This window comes from Nannobrachium achirus, assembly GCF_963921795.1.
Source record: "Nannobrachium achirus genome assembly, chromosome: 6".
NCBI classification, from domain to species: Eukaryota; Metazoa; Chordata; class Actinopteri; order Myctophiformes; family Myctophidae; genus Nannobrachium; species Nannobrachium achirus.
In genome coordinates this window covers 62,539,363-62,561,087 of record NC_137815.1, presented here as the reverse complement: position 1 = coordinate 62,561,087, position 21,725 = coordinate 62,539,363, and the positions used below count along the sequence as shown (strand labels likewise).

Here is a 21,725-nt window from a genome sequence, read left to right as displayed (position 1 = left end):
CATCATAGTCGCCTGGGCGGTGGAAGGCTTTACACCGCGGTGTAGTCTTTTCGAGTCTTTTTGAGTCATGAAACTACAACGTTACATCATTCCTCACGGTGGAGAGCTTTCCACCATGAGTCCCAACACATCTCTCTTGTTTTTACTATCAGACAGACAGGCTCTACACCCCGTTCACTGATTGGTCGATCTAGACCAGTCAGTCACGGTGTACAGGACTCCACCGTGAGTGACTATGATGGCCTGCACTTATTTTCTGACTTGAGGTGGAAAGCTAATTTGCGGTGGATAGCTCTCCACCGTACACTCTGATACGGGCTTAAACGGCTTTAACGAGGTGGAAAAGGCAACATATCGTGGCCTTTAACACATATTTAATTGTAAAGTGCCATTGTTGATGGGCGAGTCAAAGGACACTGATTCCTTAGGGTGGTGTAACCACCTGTAGTGCAGTGCTGGAAATAGAATTACTCTATGAGTCACAACCATGCTTGCTTGCTGCTGCACACTAGTTAGTTAGGTGTAGCTGGCACCAATGAATGAATGGAATGTTCCTTGATTCCACCAACCCAGCCGTTTTGCTCCGACTACAGGATTATCATTGGTCACACAGCAGCCTAGGCTGCTTTAACCATTTCAACCCTTGAGTCTTAGTAAAATAGACACGTTACAACTGTACTTGAACCACTTTTTTCTATCTACACTATCTACACCAAATCTCTTAATCAAAGTAGCCGATCTATGTACAAGCTCAGAACCAGACAAGTGAGCTTGTAGATCGTCTTACTTTTGGCGATTGTTACCCCTGAATAGGAATGCTGGGATTCAAGGGGTTTAACCTAGGACGGGCTTCACGCACTGCTTCACCCTAGCAGCTAACGTTTGCTCTTTGTAAATTACATAATTTACTTGGGAATTAGAGAACAAAATATGTGGATTAGAGGAAAAGATTCTGAAAAAATGTCCCCTCACATACCTCATTCTTAAATTTCACCATTTTATGTACTACTGTGGAAAGGAACCACATGTATGGGGACCAATATATTTTATTTTTGTAGGAGGTTTATGTTATATAATAATTTCTGTTAACTAAGGTGACCTCCAAGGCTGTGAAATCACATTACTGAAAATGATTTCTGAACATAAAACTGGACCTTGAGATCATTCAAATGAATCTGAAACCAAAAGATGAGGTGTGTTTGGTGAACGGAAAACGATTAGTGGTAAATCACTTGCTATTTGCAGCCGTTGATGCGGGAAGCAGCCAAGGGGTCAACAGTGTCTCCTTTCCTCTCTCCTCCCCTCTTCTCTCCTCTTCTACCATGCTCTATTCCTTTCTCATCTCCTCTCCCTTCCTGTGGCATCACGTTAAGGAGCTGCATGACGTCACATGGCTGTTTCCTGGGCTGCCTGCCTCCACCCACCACTCTCCTCCATCCATCCTTCCCCCAGCCCCGTTCGTTCTCCCTTTAACTCCGCCCATCTTTCATCCACATGACCATCTCTAATCCAATTAGCAGCCCCTGGCTGGATCCACGGACGCGCTGTGCTTACCAAGTGCAAACTGCAGTCTCACTCTCCCCCGCCTCTGCCTATATCTTTTTCATTCTCTCTCTCTCTCTCTCTCTCTCTCTCTCTTTCTCTCTCTCCCCCACCTCTCTCTGTGTCTTGTCCTTCCTACTGCTTCCTTTCATTCAGGTTATTCGCCCGTTCCTTCTCTCTCCCTTTGCTGCATCTCTCGCCGCCTCTCGCTCGCCCTCCCGCTGCTGCACAGCTTCAGCCCACTGCCGTCTTAAGGGGTGCAGCCGGTCCCTGTGCCTCTACCGCCCTCCCTCCTCTCTTGTCTCTCTCTCTCACTCACACCTCTTTAGCTCTGCCTCACACTGCATCCCCACTCCTGCCCTCCCTCCCTGCTGTAGCTCTTCAAAGCTCCTCTGGCGACACGCACTCGTAGCATAACACACTCCTCTCCTGCGTGGGAAAACATGTCTGCTATTCTGGACCTGGACCAGATTGCATGCTCTGGGAATGGAGTGGTGAGTGAAGTGCGTCTTGTCCTGTCTGACACACCTCGCCGGGGAAGGGAGCTGCGGGGTTGGCTCAGCCAGGGGGTGTTTCTGTGGCACGTTATCCAAGGCTCCAGGTTGACAGAAGCCAGCTGTGGAGTGCAGGGTCTTCCTGGCACGCCCATCACTGCCTGAGGCAGACAGCCTGAGCTGTTTTCTTCTGGGCAGTTGGTGCTTTGGGTTGGGTTGAACTGTTTTCCTGCAAGACTTTTGTCGTGATTTGATGTTATGCATGTTTGCACGCCGGGCACACAGGAAAACCTGTGTGTCTGATTATGTGTGTGTCTATTTTGTAAGTCGGGATGCGTACAGCACCCTTGTTCACTATCAGCGCAACCAAAACATACCCGGGGGTGTTGTTCAGTGGTGCATTGTAACATGATGATATGAAAGATGCATATCTGTGTGTTTAAGTGTCTTTGAATTTGCAAATGCCACGACCAGAGTGTGTGTACGTGCCTGTCTTGTGTCGGGTCAGTGCTGCGTGGATTTGTGAGGGTGTTCAATGTCTGTTTACGACTCCATCCATTAGGGTAAATGTGTGCAGACGGTGCAGACTGTGCACTCACATGCACGTGTTTTTCTATGCATGCATTCGCGTGTGTGTGTGTGTGTGTGTGTGTGTGTGTGCGTGTGCGTGCGCGCGCCTTTGTGCCTGGATACGTTTAGAGTAAATTAATATCTATGAGGTGGTTGACTTTAGATATCACCGATGACATGGCCTTGTCCCTCAGTATGTTGTACCATGTACTGCATTAGTCCAGCAGGGGACAAGCCCTCCCACTCCCATAGTAACAACAGAGCAGAACCCCTGAATCACCATTTGTTCTCCTTTTAGAGACCTTGAATTTGTTTACAGCCTGGACCTTCAGTGACGTGTGGACACCCACCCATCAATGCTTGTGGAGGAATGTGTATGTGTGGTGTGTCCAGGCATGGGTTGGTCATTTGCAAGCCCTACGATTCTGCCCTGTAATGATGCTCCCTGGTGGAGTTGATTGATGTCAACACAACGGCAGGGTAAACAGAATGGGTGGGGGTTGAGGTTGGGGGAGTAGACAGGAGCTGGATTTGGCTGCTGGAGGAGATGAAGCATGACATACTGCTCCCCTTTTTCTCAATCTCTCCTTACACCACCATCCCCCCCCTCGCCCCCCCCGCCCCCTCTGCCTGTTGAGTAGAATGCCCCGTGCTCTCTCATCACCCTGTCATCATCCCCATGCTCCAGCAGCTCCTCTGCCCCTTCTCCTTCATTATGGTGACCGTGTGCTTTCTGTCTATGAAACCTTAGTAGTGTCTCTGGTGGGTGGTTGCACTGCAGAGGCTCCTCGTCCGACAGCCTCCGGCGAATGGCGGAGAAAAAAATAATAAAACTCCCCTCTTTCTCCTCAGAGAAACAAACTCCTGCTCAGTATTCCAGTGAGGTCTCCCTCCCCGCCTCGTCTCAAACCCCCCCCAGCTGTCAGCCAGCATGGCCGTCTGCGTTATAAGCGAAAATGAGGGGTTCAGACTAAAGCCATTGCGGTGTTCTCTCCCTCTTTTCCCCTTTCATGCCACCGTCATTCATTGTTATTTTGTGAGTCTGAGTGTGTCTGTGTGCCCCGTTTCTGTAGAACAAATCCTCTCCTCTCACATGGTTTGTCCTTGACACCGTCCTTCCCCAAATTCCAAAACTGCAGTGCAAACTGCAAACTGAGAATTTCTTTTCCATCCGTGATAGCTTGTTGTGCCACTCGCATTGGCATTGCAGAAATAATTTTGAGGTGTATGGAAAAGGCCCTGGAAAACAAGCCTCCGTAACGGAGTTGGATAATTACATGATAATAGTTATAAATTGAAGAGGTACCGTATTTCTACTGCTGGCTATCAATGTGGACTTGTCTGAATGTGTTTTTTTCGTTTTGTTTTTCCTTTAGCTTTTCCTGGCCATTTTTTGTCTCTCTTGTTTGTGTTTACTGTGCGTAATTACAGACACCCACTCGGAGGGCGATGTCTCATTCTATGGCCGTGAGAAGTGTTTTTCCATTACAGCACGACGTTCATGTGGTCCCACTGCAGTCACAGATGTAAAATATACTGCGACACTCGTCCTTGGGAATTAACCTTCAACAACACCTCCCGAGAGCTTTGTGACACGTATCCAATCCATCAGCCAAATGTCTAAGATGGGGAATGAGGGCGCACAGACAACCGTCACAGTGCAGTGCCACTCTGTCTGTGAGTGTCTGTCCCTACTCAATGCTTGTGCACTGTATTATTGATGACTAGTGGGCCTTGAGTCCAGGCAGGCAGGCAGGCTCTGGACCACACCCAACACCCACTCACACACCATGCACAGTGCTGTGCATGCACATTGACATGTGTGTGTGTGTGTGACACAATATTCTTATTAATTGTCTGCAAATTCATAGCAAATTATCTACAGTGCGCCTCTAATCCAAAACCCTTCACAATGTGTGTTACATTGACACACCAACATAAGAGGCAACCATGGAGGGCAGGAACCTGCTGGGGTTCAGTGTCTTGCCGAAGAACAGACCATTCAAATAATAGCAATTAGCAATTTAATTGTGCTTTTGTCATTGAAAATTACATTTCTATTTGGCTTATAGACTCGTGGGAGATAATGACACAAACTAAATATACAAAGAAATGACTGACATATAATAACTTCATACTTAATAGTGGAAATATCCTATCTAAAAGCTCACAACGCGTTGCATCTTATTGAAAATATATGAACATTTGTCAACATGGAAACGATTATGACAAAATAATTGAGATTATCTCAAATAATTGCAATTAGACGATTATGTAATAATCGTGAGTGACAGCCAGGCCTAGGCAGCCACCCTACCGTCTGAGCCACTGCTGCCACTTATCTCTCTTTCTCTCTCGTTCCATCTCCTCACACACACCTTTGCGTGCAGCGCCAAGTCACGCTGACCTTGGAAGCTGCACGTGCATGTGTGCGTGCAAGTGTGTGACGTCAAAAGATGCTGTGAATCTGTAGAGATACGGGCAGCAGAGAGCTGAGCACGAGGAAAGTTTGGACGCATGCCAAAATAATGACTGTGTCTCAGTTACCGTATATTGCGTCACTTCCTCTTTCGTGCCTTCTGAATACTAATGCGGACCACTGTGTATTTTTCCTGTGTCATCCTCCATTTTTCCTGAAGCAAGACACGACTGACCCTAGTCGTAGGAAAAATATGCTCATGTCGTTTAATGCAAATTGATGTGAAATTGTGAATTGATACCCACTTTTTTTTCCAGCCGTTTCATCGCTTGCCTGTGTAGAAGGTGCTTGACTGCAAATGAAGATGCATTAACATCGAAACGTTGGACTGTGCATTATGAATGCAGGCCCTGACTGTCTGTGTGCCCCGGTTAATCTTTCAATGTGTTACTGCATGGTGCTGGTAATTGACAGCTTCATAGAAATGCCTATTCTAAGAGAGATGGATGGGACTGAACTGAAGCAACTTTCAGCTCGCTGAATTTTAATGGCAGCCTCCTGCAGCTGCATTCAAGTGGCGATGATGACTCAGGGATTTTCTGTGCAGTCATACTTAGGCTTAGGGCTTTCAGTTTCAGGAACCTGAAATTAAAAGACTCCCAGACAGCGCATTCAGGCACTTGTTTGTCTCTGGGTATTGGGGCTTTGTTGCCGGGAGCCAAGGCGTGCATGCACTGAATATTGAGTCCTAAATATGAATGAACGCACCCCTGCTGGTTGTTTTGGTAACTGGATTGTCCCTAAATATGAACGCATCCCTGCTGGTTGTTTTGGTAACTGGATTGTCCCTCAGACCATTGGTTTCTTCCATGTGATGAATGTTGTTGTAACATAAGATACATAGATAGATACATACATAGATAAGATATGTTGTGTGTTGAATCATTTCCCACCCACATAGAAAAGGTCTTTGTTTTAAAGGTGCTAGAAGTGTTCTTTTTTCAGCTTCAAATGTTTAGTATCATCCTTTTGTTTAATCACCACTTGACCACTGTGCACTCTATAGTAATGATTACAATCAGAATGTAGAGCTATTACTATTTACCACTTATTTTTTAGAAAATATCACTTGACCCTCTTTATTTTTTAACGCTCTTATCGCCCTTAGCTATGAAAATATTTGTTTTCAACTATAGTTTGACATGAGTACATCCACACAGAACGCAAATAATATTTGCGAATCAAATTGTCCATCAGCCAATGCTAAAAAGGTGATGCGAGTCTGTCATATCCTGAATTGTGTGCTCTTTCTCTCTGATTTGATACAGGAGCATGACATTGAGACACCCCATGGCGTCCTCCATGTGACCATGAGGGGCGTGCCCAAGGGGAACCGACCTATCATCCTCACGTACCATGACATCGGCCTCAACCGTGAGTCGGCGCACGCACCCGCTGTCCAAAATAGTACACGTTGTTTGTTCTGTTTAGTTGAGACCATAGCCAGGGCCATGGGGGTTTAACAGGGACCAGAAAGCTTACATGAGACAAATTTGTCTCTGACCTATTGTTGGGGGTCCTACTGTTGACTTTAGATTCATGGTTGTGACCGTTTCCCTTTTATTTCCGTGTCCACAGACAAGTCTTGCTTCAACACCTTGTTCAACTATGAGGACATGCAGGAGATCACCCAACATTTTGCTGTAGTCCATGTCGACGCACCTGGACAGCAAGAGGGCGCTCCACCCTTCCCCGCCGGGTGGGTGTTCCAGTGCTATTCTCTTAGTGTGTGTCTGCGCATAGGCATGCGTACAGGGACCTGCTGAGAATGTTAGAGAGGCAGGGGCTGAAATCTCTAAAAGGGCCTTTTGGTGAAAATATCGAAAATAGCAGACCCGCGCTGCAACGCGTTGTGAGCTTGGAGGTCGGCTATTTTCGGTGCTCGATACCACACTGAACTAAGCATAATCAAGTCAATACTGGAGATGTGGCGTAAGGCATGGATTTCTACTCAGAGAGGGCATTTCTTTCAACATAAGATGCTGCATTCAAGCTCAGGAGAGTAGTTTGGACAAGGCAATTCTCTTGAATGCTGCCTTCAGGTATGGCATGGAAAGGAGACAATTGCATTTCTTTCACCATAGTAAAAAACTGCATTCATGGTCTGGAGAGGGCACTTTTTACAGACAGGTAAAAGGGCAGGGGCTCAAGCCCCCTTTGATGTCTATGTGTGCACGTGCCTGCATGCGTACGTGCAAAATGAACTGTATGTCACTGCAGTGCAGACCAACGAAGGGCTTATTTGTTAAATGAATTCAGCTGCAAATGTAAATATAAATGATAGGTTATTCCCTTCAATATTAATTCCTCGTGATTCATTTATCATTAACCCATTTAGGCCTAGAATTATTGACTGCTTTAACCAGTGAAAAATAGCAGATATACAAGCTCACAGCGCGGCACCGAGTGCCGCGCTGCGAGCTTGTAGATCTGCTATTTTTGAAAAAGTTGTGAAAATGTGTGCAAATCTTTGAATGTATGTATTTTCAAAGCGAACGTTTGTAACTAAACTTTGACGATGGCTGGCCAGATTGCTGACACAGAAACACAGGTTTTTCAAAAAACCTTAGGATTCAAAAGACACTTATAGAATCGGGTCAAAAATCCAATTTTCACGATTTAAAAAAAATAGCAGATCTACAAGCTCGCAGCGCGGCACTCGGTGCCGCGCTGTGAGCTTGTATATCTGCTATTTTTCAATAGTTAAAGCATAAAATAATGAAACACAAAATGTGTACCCGTTCTAAATGGGTTAATACTTATAATTTCTCTCTCTCTCTACTGTCCATCTCCAGATACCAGTACCCCACCATGGAGGAACTGGCGGAGATGCTGCCCTCTGTGCTGACTCAGCTCAAGTGAGTGCGTGCATGCTGCACCCCCCACCCCGCTGTCAGAATCGATCAACGATCAGTGGCAATTAGCCTAATTCACGGCCCGCCCACCTACTTCCGTTTTTCAGTTTTCCCTGGGTGCTGACTTCAATTTAGAAGGGGAAACTATACTGGACTTAAAGCCAACAAATCATTATTTCTAACAGTAAAGTAAATTATAGTGCATTGTGCCGTTTAGTATCTTGTGTTCTTGATCATGCTAGCCGTATTTTATACTTTACTATTCGGAAATTGCATTAAATTTGCGATTTCTGTGCCAACTCAATAGGCTATGGTAGGATTTACCCCTTCAAAACGGGACTTCAGCACCCGTGGGATGCTGAGTGGGCGGGTCGTGAATAGGGCTAATCTGCATATTGCACGCTGACTGTTCATTTCAGTCCCTGTAATAACCGGCTGTGTGCTCCCCGCAGGGTGAACAGTGTGATTGCCATCGGTGTCGGAGCGGGAGCTTACATCCTCTCCCGGTTTGCGGTACGTCCACACATCTACACGCTCGACCACTGATTCACCCCACCCCTCGTCTCCACCTCCCTATCCCTGCTGTCCGTCATCTCTGTCTGGCCTGTTATAATAAATCCCTTTCTCATAGAGCAGATAATACAGCTGAAGGTAATGGCATTCATTTCTGGGTCCATTCCGTGCAGGTGTTATTGCCTTCAGCTGTGCTTAGCTAAGCCATCTATTACATTCACGGACTGTGAAAAGGGTCCCTAACCACAGCTTCTCCCGGCCGTTGGGTTGGGCAGCCCACACAGGTCATGGAGCTGATCTACCAAACGTTGCCATTTAAAAAACACCCCCAGGTGATCTTCAATTTCTCAGTGTCATTTATTTGAAGCAGAGAATTTTAATGTTGCTGCACTCTCCATGCAGAATAGCTAGTAGGCGTGATGTCTGCAGGGGCGTCACACACACAATTCTGGGCCCTGGGTACAAGGATTCACTGCGGGCCTCCCATGAATGTTAACTATTGAAAAATAGCAGATATACAAGCTCACAGCGCGGCACCGAGTGCCGCGCTGCAAGCTTGTAGATCTGCTATTTTTGAAAAATCGTGAAAATGTGTGCAAGAAACCTATGTCAAGGACCCCCAAGATGATATGTATTTGGCCACGGACCCCGATCTCAAAATATTTATTTCCAGGGACCCCCAGAAGCAAAATTTGAGTTAGAAATGTTCGCTTAAAAAAATACATATATTCAAAGATTTTCACACATTTTCACAACTTTTCAAAAATAGCAGATCTACAAGCTCGCAGCGCGGCACTCGGTGCCGCGCTGTGAGCTTGTATATCTGCTATTTTTCAATAGATAAAGTTATTAGGGCCCCTCCAACCTTGGGCCCCAGTAACTCAGTCCCACTTTCCTACCCCTTGTGACGCCCCTGGATGTCTGTAGAATGGAGCAGAAAGAAGCGAAAGCTAGCAGGGTCGAGGAAGAGCACTGAAAAATGAAGTGTCTAAAAGAGCATTGGTGGCTATGGCCTATGTAGGTGGTTTTAGTAATCACTGAGCCGACTTACTCCTTGAAGGGACTGGTCTTCTTCAGAATCTGAATTCTTCAGATTGATTTTTGCAAATGCAATTACTGGCCAGGAACAAAATGTCTTTACACTTAACTTGATAGATTTGCAGCAGCTGTTGCTGCATTGAATTTGCATCTTTGTTGAAACCAATTACCGCAGCGTGTCCTCCCCAGACGTTTCCTCAGTCACTCTCTACAGGCAATTTAAGCATTTAACCCATTCAGGCCTAGAATTATCGAACGCTTTAACCAGTGAAAAATAGCAGATATACAAGCTCACAGCGCGGCACCGAGTGCCGCGCTGCGAGCTTGTAGATCTGCTATTTTTGAAAAAAAGTCGTGAACATGTTTGCAAATCTTTGAATATATGGATTTTTAAAGCAAATGTTTGTAACTCAAATTTTGCTTCTGGGTGGTCCCTGGAACTAGATATTTTGAGATGGGGGTCCGTGGCCAAATAAATATAATTTTGGGGGTCCTTCACATGAAAAGGTTTGAGAACCACTGACATAGTAGTCTCTCAAGAACAGACTAACTGAGCTCCAGTTAAGTGAAAAGGACCTTTTCTTTGACGATGGCTGGCCAGATTGCTGACATATAACATAGGTTTTTCAAAAAAACCTTTGAAGGATTCAAAAGACACTTATAGAATCGGGTCAAAATTCAAATTTTCACGATTTTTCAAAAATAGCAGATCTACAAGCTCGCACGAGTGCCGCGCTGTGAGCTTCTATATCTGCTATTCTTCAATAGTTAAAGCATAAAATAACGATACACACTAATGTGTGCCCGTTTTAAAAGGGTTAATTCCCTCATTGAGCAACACGGAGCTCCATCTGTGCACTTGGTCTGTCTCAGTGTAAAGGGCATCGCTTAAGCTGTACAGTGTTGATTCAAACCTATACAGTACAAACAAAACATATTTGCTGATTTTGTTGTTTGTGGGAAGAAAGCCATGGTAGTTTGGTGTGTCAAGCATGTAGGCTGCTTGTAGCCCAGTGGATGCTAAAGCCTGACTTATGCCTAGTTGGGCACAGAAAATAGCAATGCATTGTGAGCTTGTTGTTTGGCTATTTTCACTGCTCCACACAATGCGCTACCAAGTACAAATCGGGTATAAGACTGTATGTTTGCAAGAAGTAAAAGTCATCTCATCATCCCATTGAATACTGGATTTTTAAAGATGTGTGAACTGCCAATTGTTGCAGAGTAAGCTAATTTAACTCATTAAAGCCTAGAAAGCATCTGTATAATTTTAGATTTTAGCTATCCACCTGTTTCCGCGAGAATTCACTGTAGCATTATCTGCAGGACACTTCCGGTTAACAGCAGACAAACAAGCTCACGTTGCGTCGCAGATGCAACCGTTGTGTGCTTGTCGATCACCTTCTGCGCAATGCACGATGGGATGTTGGAAAGTTGTGGATATAGGATCATCAGAAAACGCTTAGGATTTAGATTTTTTTTAGAACAGTCGTTCTCAAAAATAGCAAGTATATATGTTTTTAAGTTCAGTTTTCAGATGGTGGCCTGTGCCATATATATCAAGTTGAGGGTCCTGGACGTGTGAGAACTACTGAATTAGAAGGAATTTGTAGAATCCTCATGTCTTAGTAGGTTAAAGCTTCATCCACAACTGACCTTTTTCCTTGTCTTCACAGCTGAACAATCCCACCCTGGTGGAAGGTCTCGTTTTGATCGATATAGACCCCTGTGCAGAGGGTTGGATTGACTGGGCCGCCTCCAAGGTTAGCACAACGTTAAATCCTCAGTCTTAATTTAGCTCTGAAGAGTGTGCAAAACTTGTAACCTTTGGTTTGAAGAGAGCAAATGGAACCAAACGGACACATGAAAGTCCCTTTGGTTCCATTTATATTCTCGTTGGGGTTCAATTGACACTAAAGCCCCTTTTCGACTGCAGCTTTAGCACCACACTACACCACACCACACCACACCACACAACACACAAATATCTACATTTTCCTTTACACAAAAGTACCTCAAAACAAATTGACCCTTTTAACTGTGATTATAATACAATATAAATGTGTATTACAACTATCCTAATTATAATACACTATAATGGATTATAACTGTGATTATAATACACTATAAAGTATTAATGTATTACTATGATAATTATAATACACTATAATAGATTATAATGGTGGTTATAACACAATAGAATCTATTATCATGTATTACAACTATATCCTGGTGGTCTAAATGAAAAGTCAGTGAGTCATTATGAAGTATTTGGCTCTGTTTGGCCTAGCTCAGACCTACTCTAGATTGGATACTTTTTAATACCACGTTTAGTACCACTTTCACACCACTCTACCCAGTTCCTTGTAGTGGAAAACCTGGTTCAAGTGGGTGGTGTGGAGTGGTCTGGTGTTGGAGTGGTCTGGTGTTGGGCCACATCAGTGGAAAAGGGGCTTAAGTTACGTTTCGTTGAGTGGCCTGCTGGATGTCTACCATAGTCGTGTATCTTTTTACTCCGCCATGCTTTAATTAGACGCTTTTTTCTTTGTATATTGACAGCTGACAGGATGGACTAGTAACGTGGTGGACATTGTGATGGCTCACCACTTCAGCACTGTGAGTTTTTAACACAATAGTCCTGTCAATGTCATCCCCTTGTGTGAATTGTTAGTCACGGTGACTGTAACATCTTGTTGTTCCTGCATATGTTTCTTGTCTTTATCTTAGACACTGTTATTTATGTCCTCTTACCACTGTGTGATGGAGATTAGCATAGATTGCAGGATGACTCATTTTGTGTTTACCGGTTAGCTTTGCTTTTTGTCAGTGAGATGCAATTACAAACTTGGCCTGGCTTGTTTCCTCAAATGCAGATTTTATTTTGTTTATTTTATTTTACCAGGCTCAGAATTGTTCCCGGACTTTTAGATATGTCTGTATTCCACCTGTAAAAGTTGAATTTTAAGCTGTTGAAACACAAATGAAGTTTTATTCTACTCTACACTATTCAGGAGGAGCTGACAGACAACATGGAACTCATCCAGACCTACCGTCTACACATTGCCCAGGACATCAACCAGGACAATTTGGCCCTATTCTGCGGCTCCTACCAATAGTATGACAATATACTGTATACAGTAACATATACATTTTTGGTCTATATCCTTTTCAATGGCAGATCAGTATTTTACTGTTCTTGATCCCTTGGAAAGAGAGTATTTTATTTTATATTATATTTATATAGTATTTTTATATATATATATATATATATATATATATATATATTTTTTTAGCCTTTTCTGCTTTTTATTGATAGTGAACCGTAGACTGACAGGAAATGAAGAAAGAGGTGGGGAGTGACAGGCAGAAAAGGTCGTCGGGATCTGGAATCGAACCCACAACTCACTGTCATGCTGCAATAGCAGCCCTAGGTGCCCGGGCTGCTACACTAGCTGCTCGGGCCGAAAGATAGTATTTTATTTAATCGATTTTGAAATTCCTGCCTTGTCAGCACATAAAATGCTGACAAAAAGCCAGACCCAAAACACAGCAACGGCAATCAATGCCACACATCAAAAAATACAAATCTCTCCCTACTCTAGGACATAATCAAATAGTCCATCTTGGCCAAGCTAACAACGTGTCTTCTGTTTACTAGCCGTCGGGACCTGGAGATTGAGAGGCCAATTGTAGGTCTGAATGAGGATACCGTCAACACACTAACGTAGGTTTTGGTACTCGGCTGACAGCAATAATTAATCAGTTTCACTTGTGCGTCTGTTTTAGTCATTTCTGTCCCTGTTCTTTTCCTACCCAGATGCCCTACCCTGCTGGTGGTTGGGGACACGTCACCTGCCGTGGAGGCTGTGGTGAGTTGAATGGCATCATCTCTCAATAAACTTTGGATGCTTATTATTACCGAAAGGTTTTTCAGCCTATTATTATAGGTGAAGTCTTTTGAAATAATAGAGAAAATAGCAGATCTACAAGTTCGTCTGAAGATCTGCTTGGCTATTTCAGTTTTTGGTATCGCTCCATGTAATTCACAATGTATGGCTGTGTTTCAGGTGGAGTGCAATTCCAGATTAAATCCTGTCAAGACCACATTGCTAAAGGTAAACATTATTGATGCAACCTTCAGTTATCTGTCTATATCAAGCACTTACCAAGCCTAACAAATTGTTCTGTCTTTCTAAGATGGCTGACTGTGGAGGCATGCCCCAGGTTGTGCAGGTGGGTTTTCTTTTTTTATAGAAAAAAATCAAATAAAGTACCATTTATGTTTCCTGAATTAATTCTAAATCATGGCTTCTATGTTATTGTTTACTTTCACAGCCTGGAAAACTTGCAGAGGCCTTCAAGTACTTTGTTCAGGGCATGGGATACAGTAAGTCCTCAAAATGTTGCATTTCTTTCAGTGCAGTTTTGTCATAATGTATGAGGTCTGTGTTGCTACAGTCATGTGTGTTATGTTAATCATGTTTTGTATCGGCCTGTTCTGCACTAACTGTCAAATAATATTTACAAGTCTGTGAACCGCCGTGTTTGTGGTGGAAGCCTGTGTCCTTAGGTGAATTTCCTGTTGACGTGAGTGCAATGACGAATGTAGCTTGAATGAGGGTTGTTTTCAATGCGGTGCAAAGTTTTGGGCTGTGGATCGTGGCCAACAACGATTGAAAAGACCCAGCTTTTGTCACCCCGGACACGGAGAGGCAGCCTTTTGCGCCTCTGTGGTCGCTAACACCATTTCCTTTCTGCTCTTTGCAGCGTGTCGCACCCCCAATCCTCAGTAGGTGAGGTGCTTCTAGCATGTCTGAAATGAAGGTGGCATCACACAGATGTGAGCTGAACAGCGATATACTTCCTGTTCAGCTCTGAGTGGGAGTGAAAAACACTCACTTTATTCTGCCTTGGGTGCTTTTCTTTCCTATTTTCTATTATTTGTTGAATGACGCAGTGTCCTCCAGAGACATTCAACGTACATATTAAACAGGCCTCCAGGTTTTACCTTCCCATTCATCTGCAAAAACATAACAAAAACCAAATAATACAAAAACATTATTTTTAGATCAGGTTGATTTGCACAAGTGCACAAGCCAGAGGCTGGTCCATGGATGGATAAATTCATGAATATGTAGATTTGCTTTTGCTCTGGCTTTATATGTAATGCCTGTGTATATTTTTGTTACTCTTAATTCCATCCCTCCCACCCACCCCCGACCCTCCAGAGTGAGAGCCTGGGAGGGCACCCATGGGTGATAAATAATAAATCTAGTATGCCATGGATCAGTGTTGCGATAAAGGCCACCAAGCCCCCTGACCCCAACCCACTGCCCCTGTTGAGGAAATGGCATTGCAGGATTAGTACAAATTAAAAGACTGTTTTCATGCAGAGAAAGTGGTGGAAAATAAATGGAACACCTCAGCGTGCTTCTGAAAGCTGCTTTCCACCCCCTTAACACATTGCCAACAGTGTGAAATGGAAAAAAGGGAAGGCGAGTTACACAAGTATCAGAGATGGGATTCAATGCATACTTTGATCTCTTACCTATTGTCTAAAAAAAAGAAAAAGCCATTTGAACATACTGCTGGCCACAGTGTTAGAGTGCATTTGCTGCAATTTCTTTAAACCCTTTTGTTTTAAGGCACTGTGGTGGGCACAATACCCCATTAACCATCTGTTTGAATCGGGCACAAACCAACGTGCTAAATGGCAACACAAAATCTACCTTTTCAACTTTTCTATTTTCTCCCTCTTTTCTTCCTGTCTTTAACTAACACTTACAGTTCCCTACGTTCTCCTCAGTCACCTGAGCACCGAATCAGGTATACCAAGTTCTTGAGCTTAGCTGCCAGGCTGGAAGGCTTCTGACCCCATGCCAACCTCCACTTTAGCCCACCTCTGCCCTACAAAAGATGAATGTCAATGTATGCATAGAAGGTCCGCTGAAAAGAGTTTTAGCATTGGGTTGTGGTGGATATCGTTTCTAAACTGTCCACAACTAAATCTTTTGCATACTTTGACTCACATTCATCTCCCTGTAGGCGTTTCATTTACGTCCCCTAGCATGGATTCAGTTCTATATCTATCCTATTTTGTTGCATGAGGTGCTACTGCTGCTTCCTTTCAGTTGAGTGGAATTGCCAATGCTGTGTATTCTGGTGTTTTGTTGCCTCAGTTTGTTTAAAAAAAAGAGTGAATTGTATCGTTCATCCCCACGTGCAATATATTTTCTTTGTGTATATATTTTTTATTTTTCTTTCTTTTTTTTTCTTTTTTTTATTCATTTTGAAAATGACAATTGCTCAGAATTGTCTGCATGGTGAATATTGGCCGTGTCGTTAAATTGTTGTTACTGGGAATGTGACTCAAAAGGGGAACACACACCGGCTGTGGGAGCGCTGCGCACATTTTTCACCGTGTGGCAACGGCGGAAAATAGAACAGTGGCGTATTGGAGCGGCGGACGAGAAAATAATGGGAGGCTGCTGTCTTGACGCTTGCCATCCGCAGCCGTTGTGTGTCCCCCATAAACCAGCCGAGTCACATCATTGCACTCCCCGTGCACTGCAATGAGCCTGTGCTGTGTGACTGGAATGCTAATGTGTGTGACTGTGTGTGTGTGTATGTGTGTGTGTGTGTGTGTGGATGTGACTGTGCGTGTGTTTGCCTGCCTCCCAGTGCCCTCAGTAGGAATGACTCGTCTGGCTCGCTCTCGTACCGCCTCCTCCTCCAGCATCACTTCCATGGACAGCAGTCGCAGCCGCAGCAACCTTAACAGCCTGCTGGAGACCGGCGGCACTGGGGCTCTGGACAGTCAGGCCGGACCCCAGACCATGGAGGTGTCCTGCTAAATAACCCACCCACCCCTCCAGCCTCTTGCTACCACCCTCTCCTCTTCTCCACCTTCCTTCAGTAACTTAATACGTCTCCTATCTGTCTCTCTCCTAACCTGCTCCCAAGCTCTTCAATGCCAGGAGGATCTGTAACGACTTGTGTGATAGACCTGAAGATATAATAAATATAATAAGATGCATATTATTGAATATTCTATTGAATAATGCACTGTCCGATACACATTCCGAACGGGGATATATAGAGAAGAATTATATTTAAACAATAAGATGTGTTAAATATTTAAATGGTGTGAAGGTATGAACAACTTAACCATTCTCCCGCTATTTTCACTCTGTGTAAGCATGTCTTGTGCGGTCACATTTGGAGGCATCAGTTTAGTTATCTTGTCTCCTTTATTTTTGCTCCATTAATGGTGTTCCTTGTATTTATTTTTCTGCCATGTTTCTTTGCATTGACTTACTGTTCATTTCCAGCCAGAAGATTCTCTCATAAGGCCCATTCCCACTGGGCCAGATAACAGATAAAAAAATCTCTTTCTCCAGATATTTTTCCATTCAAAGTGGATGGTAGATACAGATACAAAAAATATTTGCCACAGATAAAAGTATCTGTGGCAAATATCTGTGGTAGATATTTTTTTTATCTGTATCTACCATCCACTTTGAATGGAAAAATATCTGGAGAAAGAGATTTTTGTATCCGTTATCTGGCCCAGTGGGAATGGTCCTATATCCTGTTCTGTTCTCTGAATAAAATATAGAAACATTTTATCATTTTAGCCGTTCATTCATGTGTTCCCTTCTAAACACAGCCTCCATCGATTGTGACTTACTGTAGTGTAGTTTTTTTTTATGCTGAAACATTTCTTGCTGCGTTATCTTGCTGATTCAGTCATCTCACACACACTGTTGTGATTGCTTTTTTTCTTTTTTGCTTGTCTGCAATTGGTAAGGTGGAGTGGTCTTATTTGATGACTGTACTACATACTAGCTGAAGTAGAACTAAACCTGATTTCAAAGCTGCTTTTTACATGTTCAAATACAAGAGGACAGTGATAATATGGAGTGGTTAATATGTAGCTTCAGTCAGTTCTCTCACTACATTAACTTGTTTTGGATTTCTTTTTTTAAACTGATTTAGTTTTTTCTTATTTTTTTCCCCTGTGTTCAGTTGATGTTTTTGTTCAGTTGATGTTAGTTTTTTTTCAGTTGACCTGTAATCCTACGTAACCCTAACCTTTTGACAAGTGGATTCAGATGTGAAAACAATGTGTTCGGTCCCTTCACTGAGAGGCCCAGTGGTGCTTCTCACTGTCTGCTGATTCAAGTCATTTATACTACTACTGAATAAAGCTAGAAGATGAAAAAAGATTTAATGTGTGTAATCAATCTACATCCTGTCTTTCTGTGTGTTTGCAAAATCTATTGACCCTCTAGGAGATTAATGTCAATCAGAATGATCTCACTCCAACATTCATAAGAACAAGTAAAGAGAATAAAGAGGTTGCATGAAATAGGTGCCCTGTGCAACTTCTGCAAGGTGCAAACTGAAACCACTGTGGTCAGTTTCCAACCGCGGTTGTGCGTCTATATATAGCCAGTTTAAAGGAAAAAAAATGTTTCCATTTGAAAGGATTCGTGGGTTCACATGTTTATCTGATTCTTGCCATCTATAGCTAGTTTGATATAAAGATTCCTTCTGATAAAATGTTCTGAGATTAATTTTGAACAGCAATCAGAATCGTGTGGGTGTTGAATCTTAGTGTCAGAAGTCTTCCATCTCCAAGTTAAATATAAAAATTCCTTCTGCATCTCTGATAAAATGTTCTGAGAATCATTTTGAACAGTAAACAGAATCTTGTGGGTGTAGATTCTTACAGTAAGTGTCAGTAATAAGTCTTCCATCTCCAAGCTAAATATAAAAATTCCTTCTGCATCTCTGATAAAATGTTCTGAGATTCATTTTGAACAGTAAACAGAATCTTGTGGGTGTGTGTTGGATCTTACAGTGTCAGTAAGAAGTCTTCCATCTCCAAGCTTCTGCTGATTGCCATATGGTCGATTTACAAATTTTGATTACTTAAGGTGGTTGACATGTCACGCCCCAGAAATAGCTGAAACACTCTTGTTTACTGGCAGTTAATGTTTTTTTAGTAACTCAAATCTGGTTGTTTTAGTAAAGATCTAATAAAACTTGTCTTGTTAATGTTACTGTAGGTAGGCCATAATATCCCTTCCTTTACGTGAATGCAGCTTGGTTTCTTGTGTTATGGAACAATTGAGATACAGAATACCGCCTCTGAGCATCAATATAGCCAATGGGAAACTGATATCTTTCTTTTTATTATTATGTTCTAATTATTTGATTACATACAGTACTAGCAGACTACTTGAAGCTGGAAATTAATTATAAATAGCTCTCTCATGGAACCTTATAGTTATACCTCATCGTTGACAAATTGACTAATTATTTTAAAACATGACATATCACTTAATAACAATTTAAAGTAGCCACTTATTTTTACCCTTCTTTCCTCCCAAACTTAGTTGTCATGCCAATTAATTCCTCCCCTGTTGTCACTGTTGTTTACTACTAACTCACTCGCCGAATGCACCACAACCTCCGTGGTGGTGGACAGGGACTTTACCACTGCCCTAATCTTATGCAGATAAACAAGACAGGAAAGTAGGGGGGTGCCGTGCAGCAAATGGCCCAGCTGGCCTGGGAATCAAACCAGAGACTCGCTGTCAGTATTATGAAATAGTTTTAATTTTTTCTAGGTTACAACAACAATACATACTAGGCTACATCCACAGCAGGACTATATATAACCCCGCACAGTACATTAACAATAGACAAAATAAAATGAGACAGTAATACATACAACAGAAACTCCATATACAACAGAAGAATACAATGAAATCACATCATTGTCATATACAGATTTTCTCGCTGTCAGACATCAGAGCCTATGCTGATATTGGTTAGGGTGCATATCAGTATAGGCTCTAATGGCTAATGATTAGGCTATCACATCCCCCTTGGGCCCCCTGATTACTGAACAAACAATGATTGTCTCCACCAGCCGAAGGCTGAGGGAGAGTATGTTTTCCCCTCCGTCCGTGCGTCCGTCCGTGCGTCCGTCCGTGCGTCCTCGCAGTTTGTGAACAGCTAATCTCAGTCACCGTTGGCCCGATCGCTGCCAAACTGAGCACACACTCCCTGGATGCCAATCTAGAACCTCTGCCCCACATTTTTCAAATCAGCCTCATGGTGGCAGGTGGCGCTATAACAGGCCGATTTGTGTGGCCTGGTTGTTACCAGCTAATCTCCGGCGCCGTTGGCCCGATCGCTGCCAAACTGAGCACACACACTCCCTGGATGCTAATTCAGAACCTCTGCCCCACATTTTTTAAATCAGCCTCATGGTGGCGCTGTAACAGGCCGATTTGTGTGGCCTGGTGGAGACCTGTGCTCGTTAGATGTTTGTGCTTATCTGATGTGAATATTATTTTGTGTTTAAGACACCCAAACTACCCCCTTTCCACAGATTACAGAATATCCCCCATGTCCCTCTTCACCAAATCTACTTATGTGTCTAAAATGTATCTTAACAAACTATCTTCTCCCACATTATTTACTCATTTGACGCTAAAGGGATTTATTTGTAGTTTAGCTGTCCTGTCTCACGAGGCAGTCCGGGTTTGTCATCACAACATCATTGATTGATTGATTGAAGAATTTATTCGAAGTTTGCAATAGAAAAAAGTACAGTTTCATGACAGTACAAATCACTGGTACAAGGTCAACTAAAAGGAGATCCTAGAAAGCCGAGGCTTATTTCCACAGGAACCACACTTTAAGTATCTCATATAACATTGAAAGACAGACGGATAGAACATAGTACTTTATCTAGGATATCAGTTTCAAAAGCATAACATCAAAAACAAAAAAAAAGAGAAAAGGGGGGGGGGGGGGGCATGGGGGCTTAGTCTATTTACAAGTCACGGGTAGCAGCTGTCTGAAGGTGACTTTTCATACCAATTTTGAAGGAGGCTAGGGATTTGCTCTCCTTTAGGGCTTGTGGAAGGGCGTTCCTACATGTTGATGGTGTAGCAGGAGAACGAGTTAGAGCCTTGTTTAGTGTTAAATCTACGATGATGATGATTAGTGGAGCTGCCTCTGGTGTTGTGATTGTGAACATCCTTGACCTTTAAGAAGTAGTTTGTCAGGTACATGGGAATCTTGGAGGTGTAGTGTATCTTGTACACCAGGCCCATTGCAAGATGCTGTACTCTGTCAGCTACTTTGAGCCATCCCACGCTTTCGTGGTGATGATCGGTAAGGTGGGTCTGAGGAGGGAGACCAAGCACAACCCTAATTAGTTTGTTTTGGGCTGTTTGGAGCTTTAACTTTAAAGGAGTAGTTCACCCCCAAAATGACTTATTTTCTATTGATTAGTCATGCCATGGAGAGTAGAGTTCAATAATATTTTTTGGTTTTTGTCACATTCCTAAGACAAAAATGTGATAACAATAAATTTACCCCCATTCGTTCCGGATGGTGACCTGTTTCGAAACGGGTCACCATCCGGAATCAATGGGGGTAAATTTACTCGAATCAAATTTTTGTCTTAGGAATGTGACAAAAACCAAAAAATATTATTGAACTCCACTCTCCATGGCATGACTAATCAATAGGAAAAAGGTCATTTTGGGGGTGAACTACTCCTTTAAGGCAGCTGGGGCGTCGCGATACCAGACAAGGACTCCGTAATCAATGAGGGGCCCAATAAGAGCACCTCCTAGTGTCTTTCGGGATTTAATATTGATCAGTGGGGCAACCCTTTGCAAGAAGCGAATTCGTTGGTTGACTTTATTGATTACCTTGGTGGTCATTTTTTCACTGGATAGGTTAGCCTCCAGGATGCAACCCAGGTAGCAGATGTAGTTTTTTCTTTCTATCACAGTGTCACCTACTTTAATTGTGAAGTTCTCAACTAGGCTAAGTTTCTGACTAGATCCAAAGAGGATACATTCAGTTTTGCCTAGGTGAATTGATAGTCTGTTGTCATTGAGCCAGGTGCAGATCTTATTAAGTTCACAGTTAAGGGCCTTTTCAACCTGCGATATGTCTCTGCCTGAGACTAGGAGAGCCGAGTCGTCCGCGAACAGAAACAGATTGCAGTCACAAGCAGATGACATGTCGTTTACGTATATTAAGAACAACAGTGGTCCTAGTATACTCCCTTGAGGTACTCCACAGTTTACTGGGAGGGGGGGGGGGGGGCAGGGTTCCGTTGACTTCCACCATCTGTTCCCTCCCCACCAAGTAAGAGTGCATCCATCTCACTGCTGTGCTATCAAGACCAATAGC

The 21,725-nt window shown here is 43.2% G+C and overlaps 1 protein-coding gene across 1 annotated transcript in view; it reads left to right on the top strand.

Moving 5' to 3' along the window:
- ndrg3a (ndrg family member 3a) overlaps positions 1-17,658 on the top strand; it is a 70,388-nt gene extending 52,730 nt beyond the window's left edge. The window contains exons 4-16 of the mRNA XM_080727436.1: positions 6,354-6,459; positions 6,664-6,784; positions 7,881-7,943; positions 8,393-8,453; positions 11,168-11,254; positions 12,051-12,107; positions 12,503-12,606; positions 13,150-13,215; positions 13,309-13,360; positions 13,559-13,606; positions 13,689-13,724; positions 13,827-13,878; positions 16,173-17,658. Coding sequence (XP_080583562.1) covers positions 6,354-6,459; positions 6,664-6,784; positions 7,881-7,943; positions 8,393-8,453; positions 11,168-11,254; positions 12,051-12,107; positions 12,503-12,606; positions 13,150-13,215; positions 13,309-13,360; positions 13,559-13,606; positions 13,689-13,724; positions 13,827-13,878; positions 16,173-16,345 — 1,026 coding nt within the window. The 3' untranslated portion in view covers positions 16,346-17,658. The remainder of the gene's footprint in view (positions 1-6,353; positions 6,460-6,663; positions 6,785-7,880; positions 7,944-8,392; positions 8,454-11,167; positions 11,255-12,050; positions 12,108-12,502; positions 12,607-13,149; positions 13,216-13,308; positions 13,361-13,558; positions 13,607-13,688; positions 13,725-13,826; positions 13,879-16,172) is intronic.
- Positions 17,659-21,725: the final 4,067 nt, after the last annotated feature.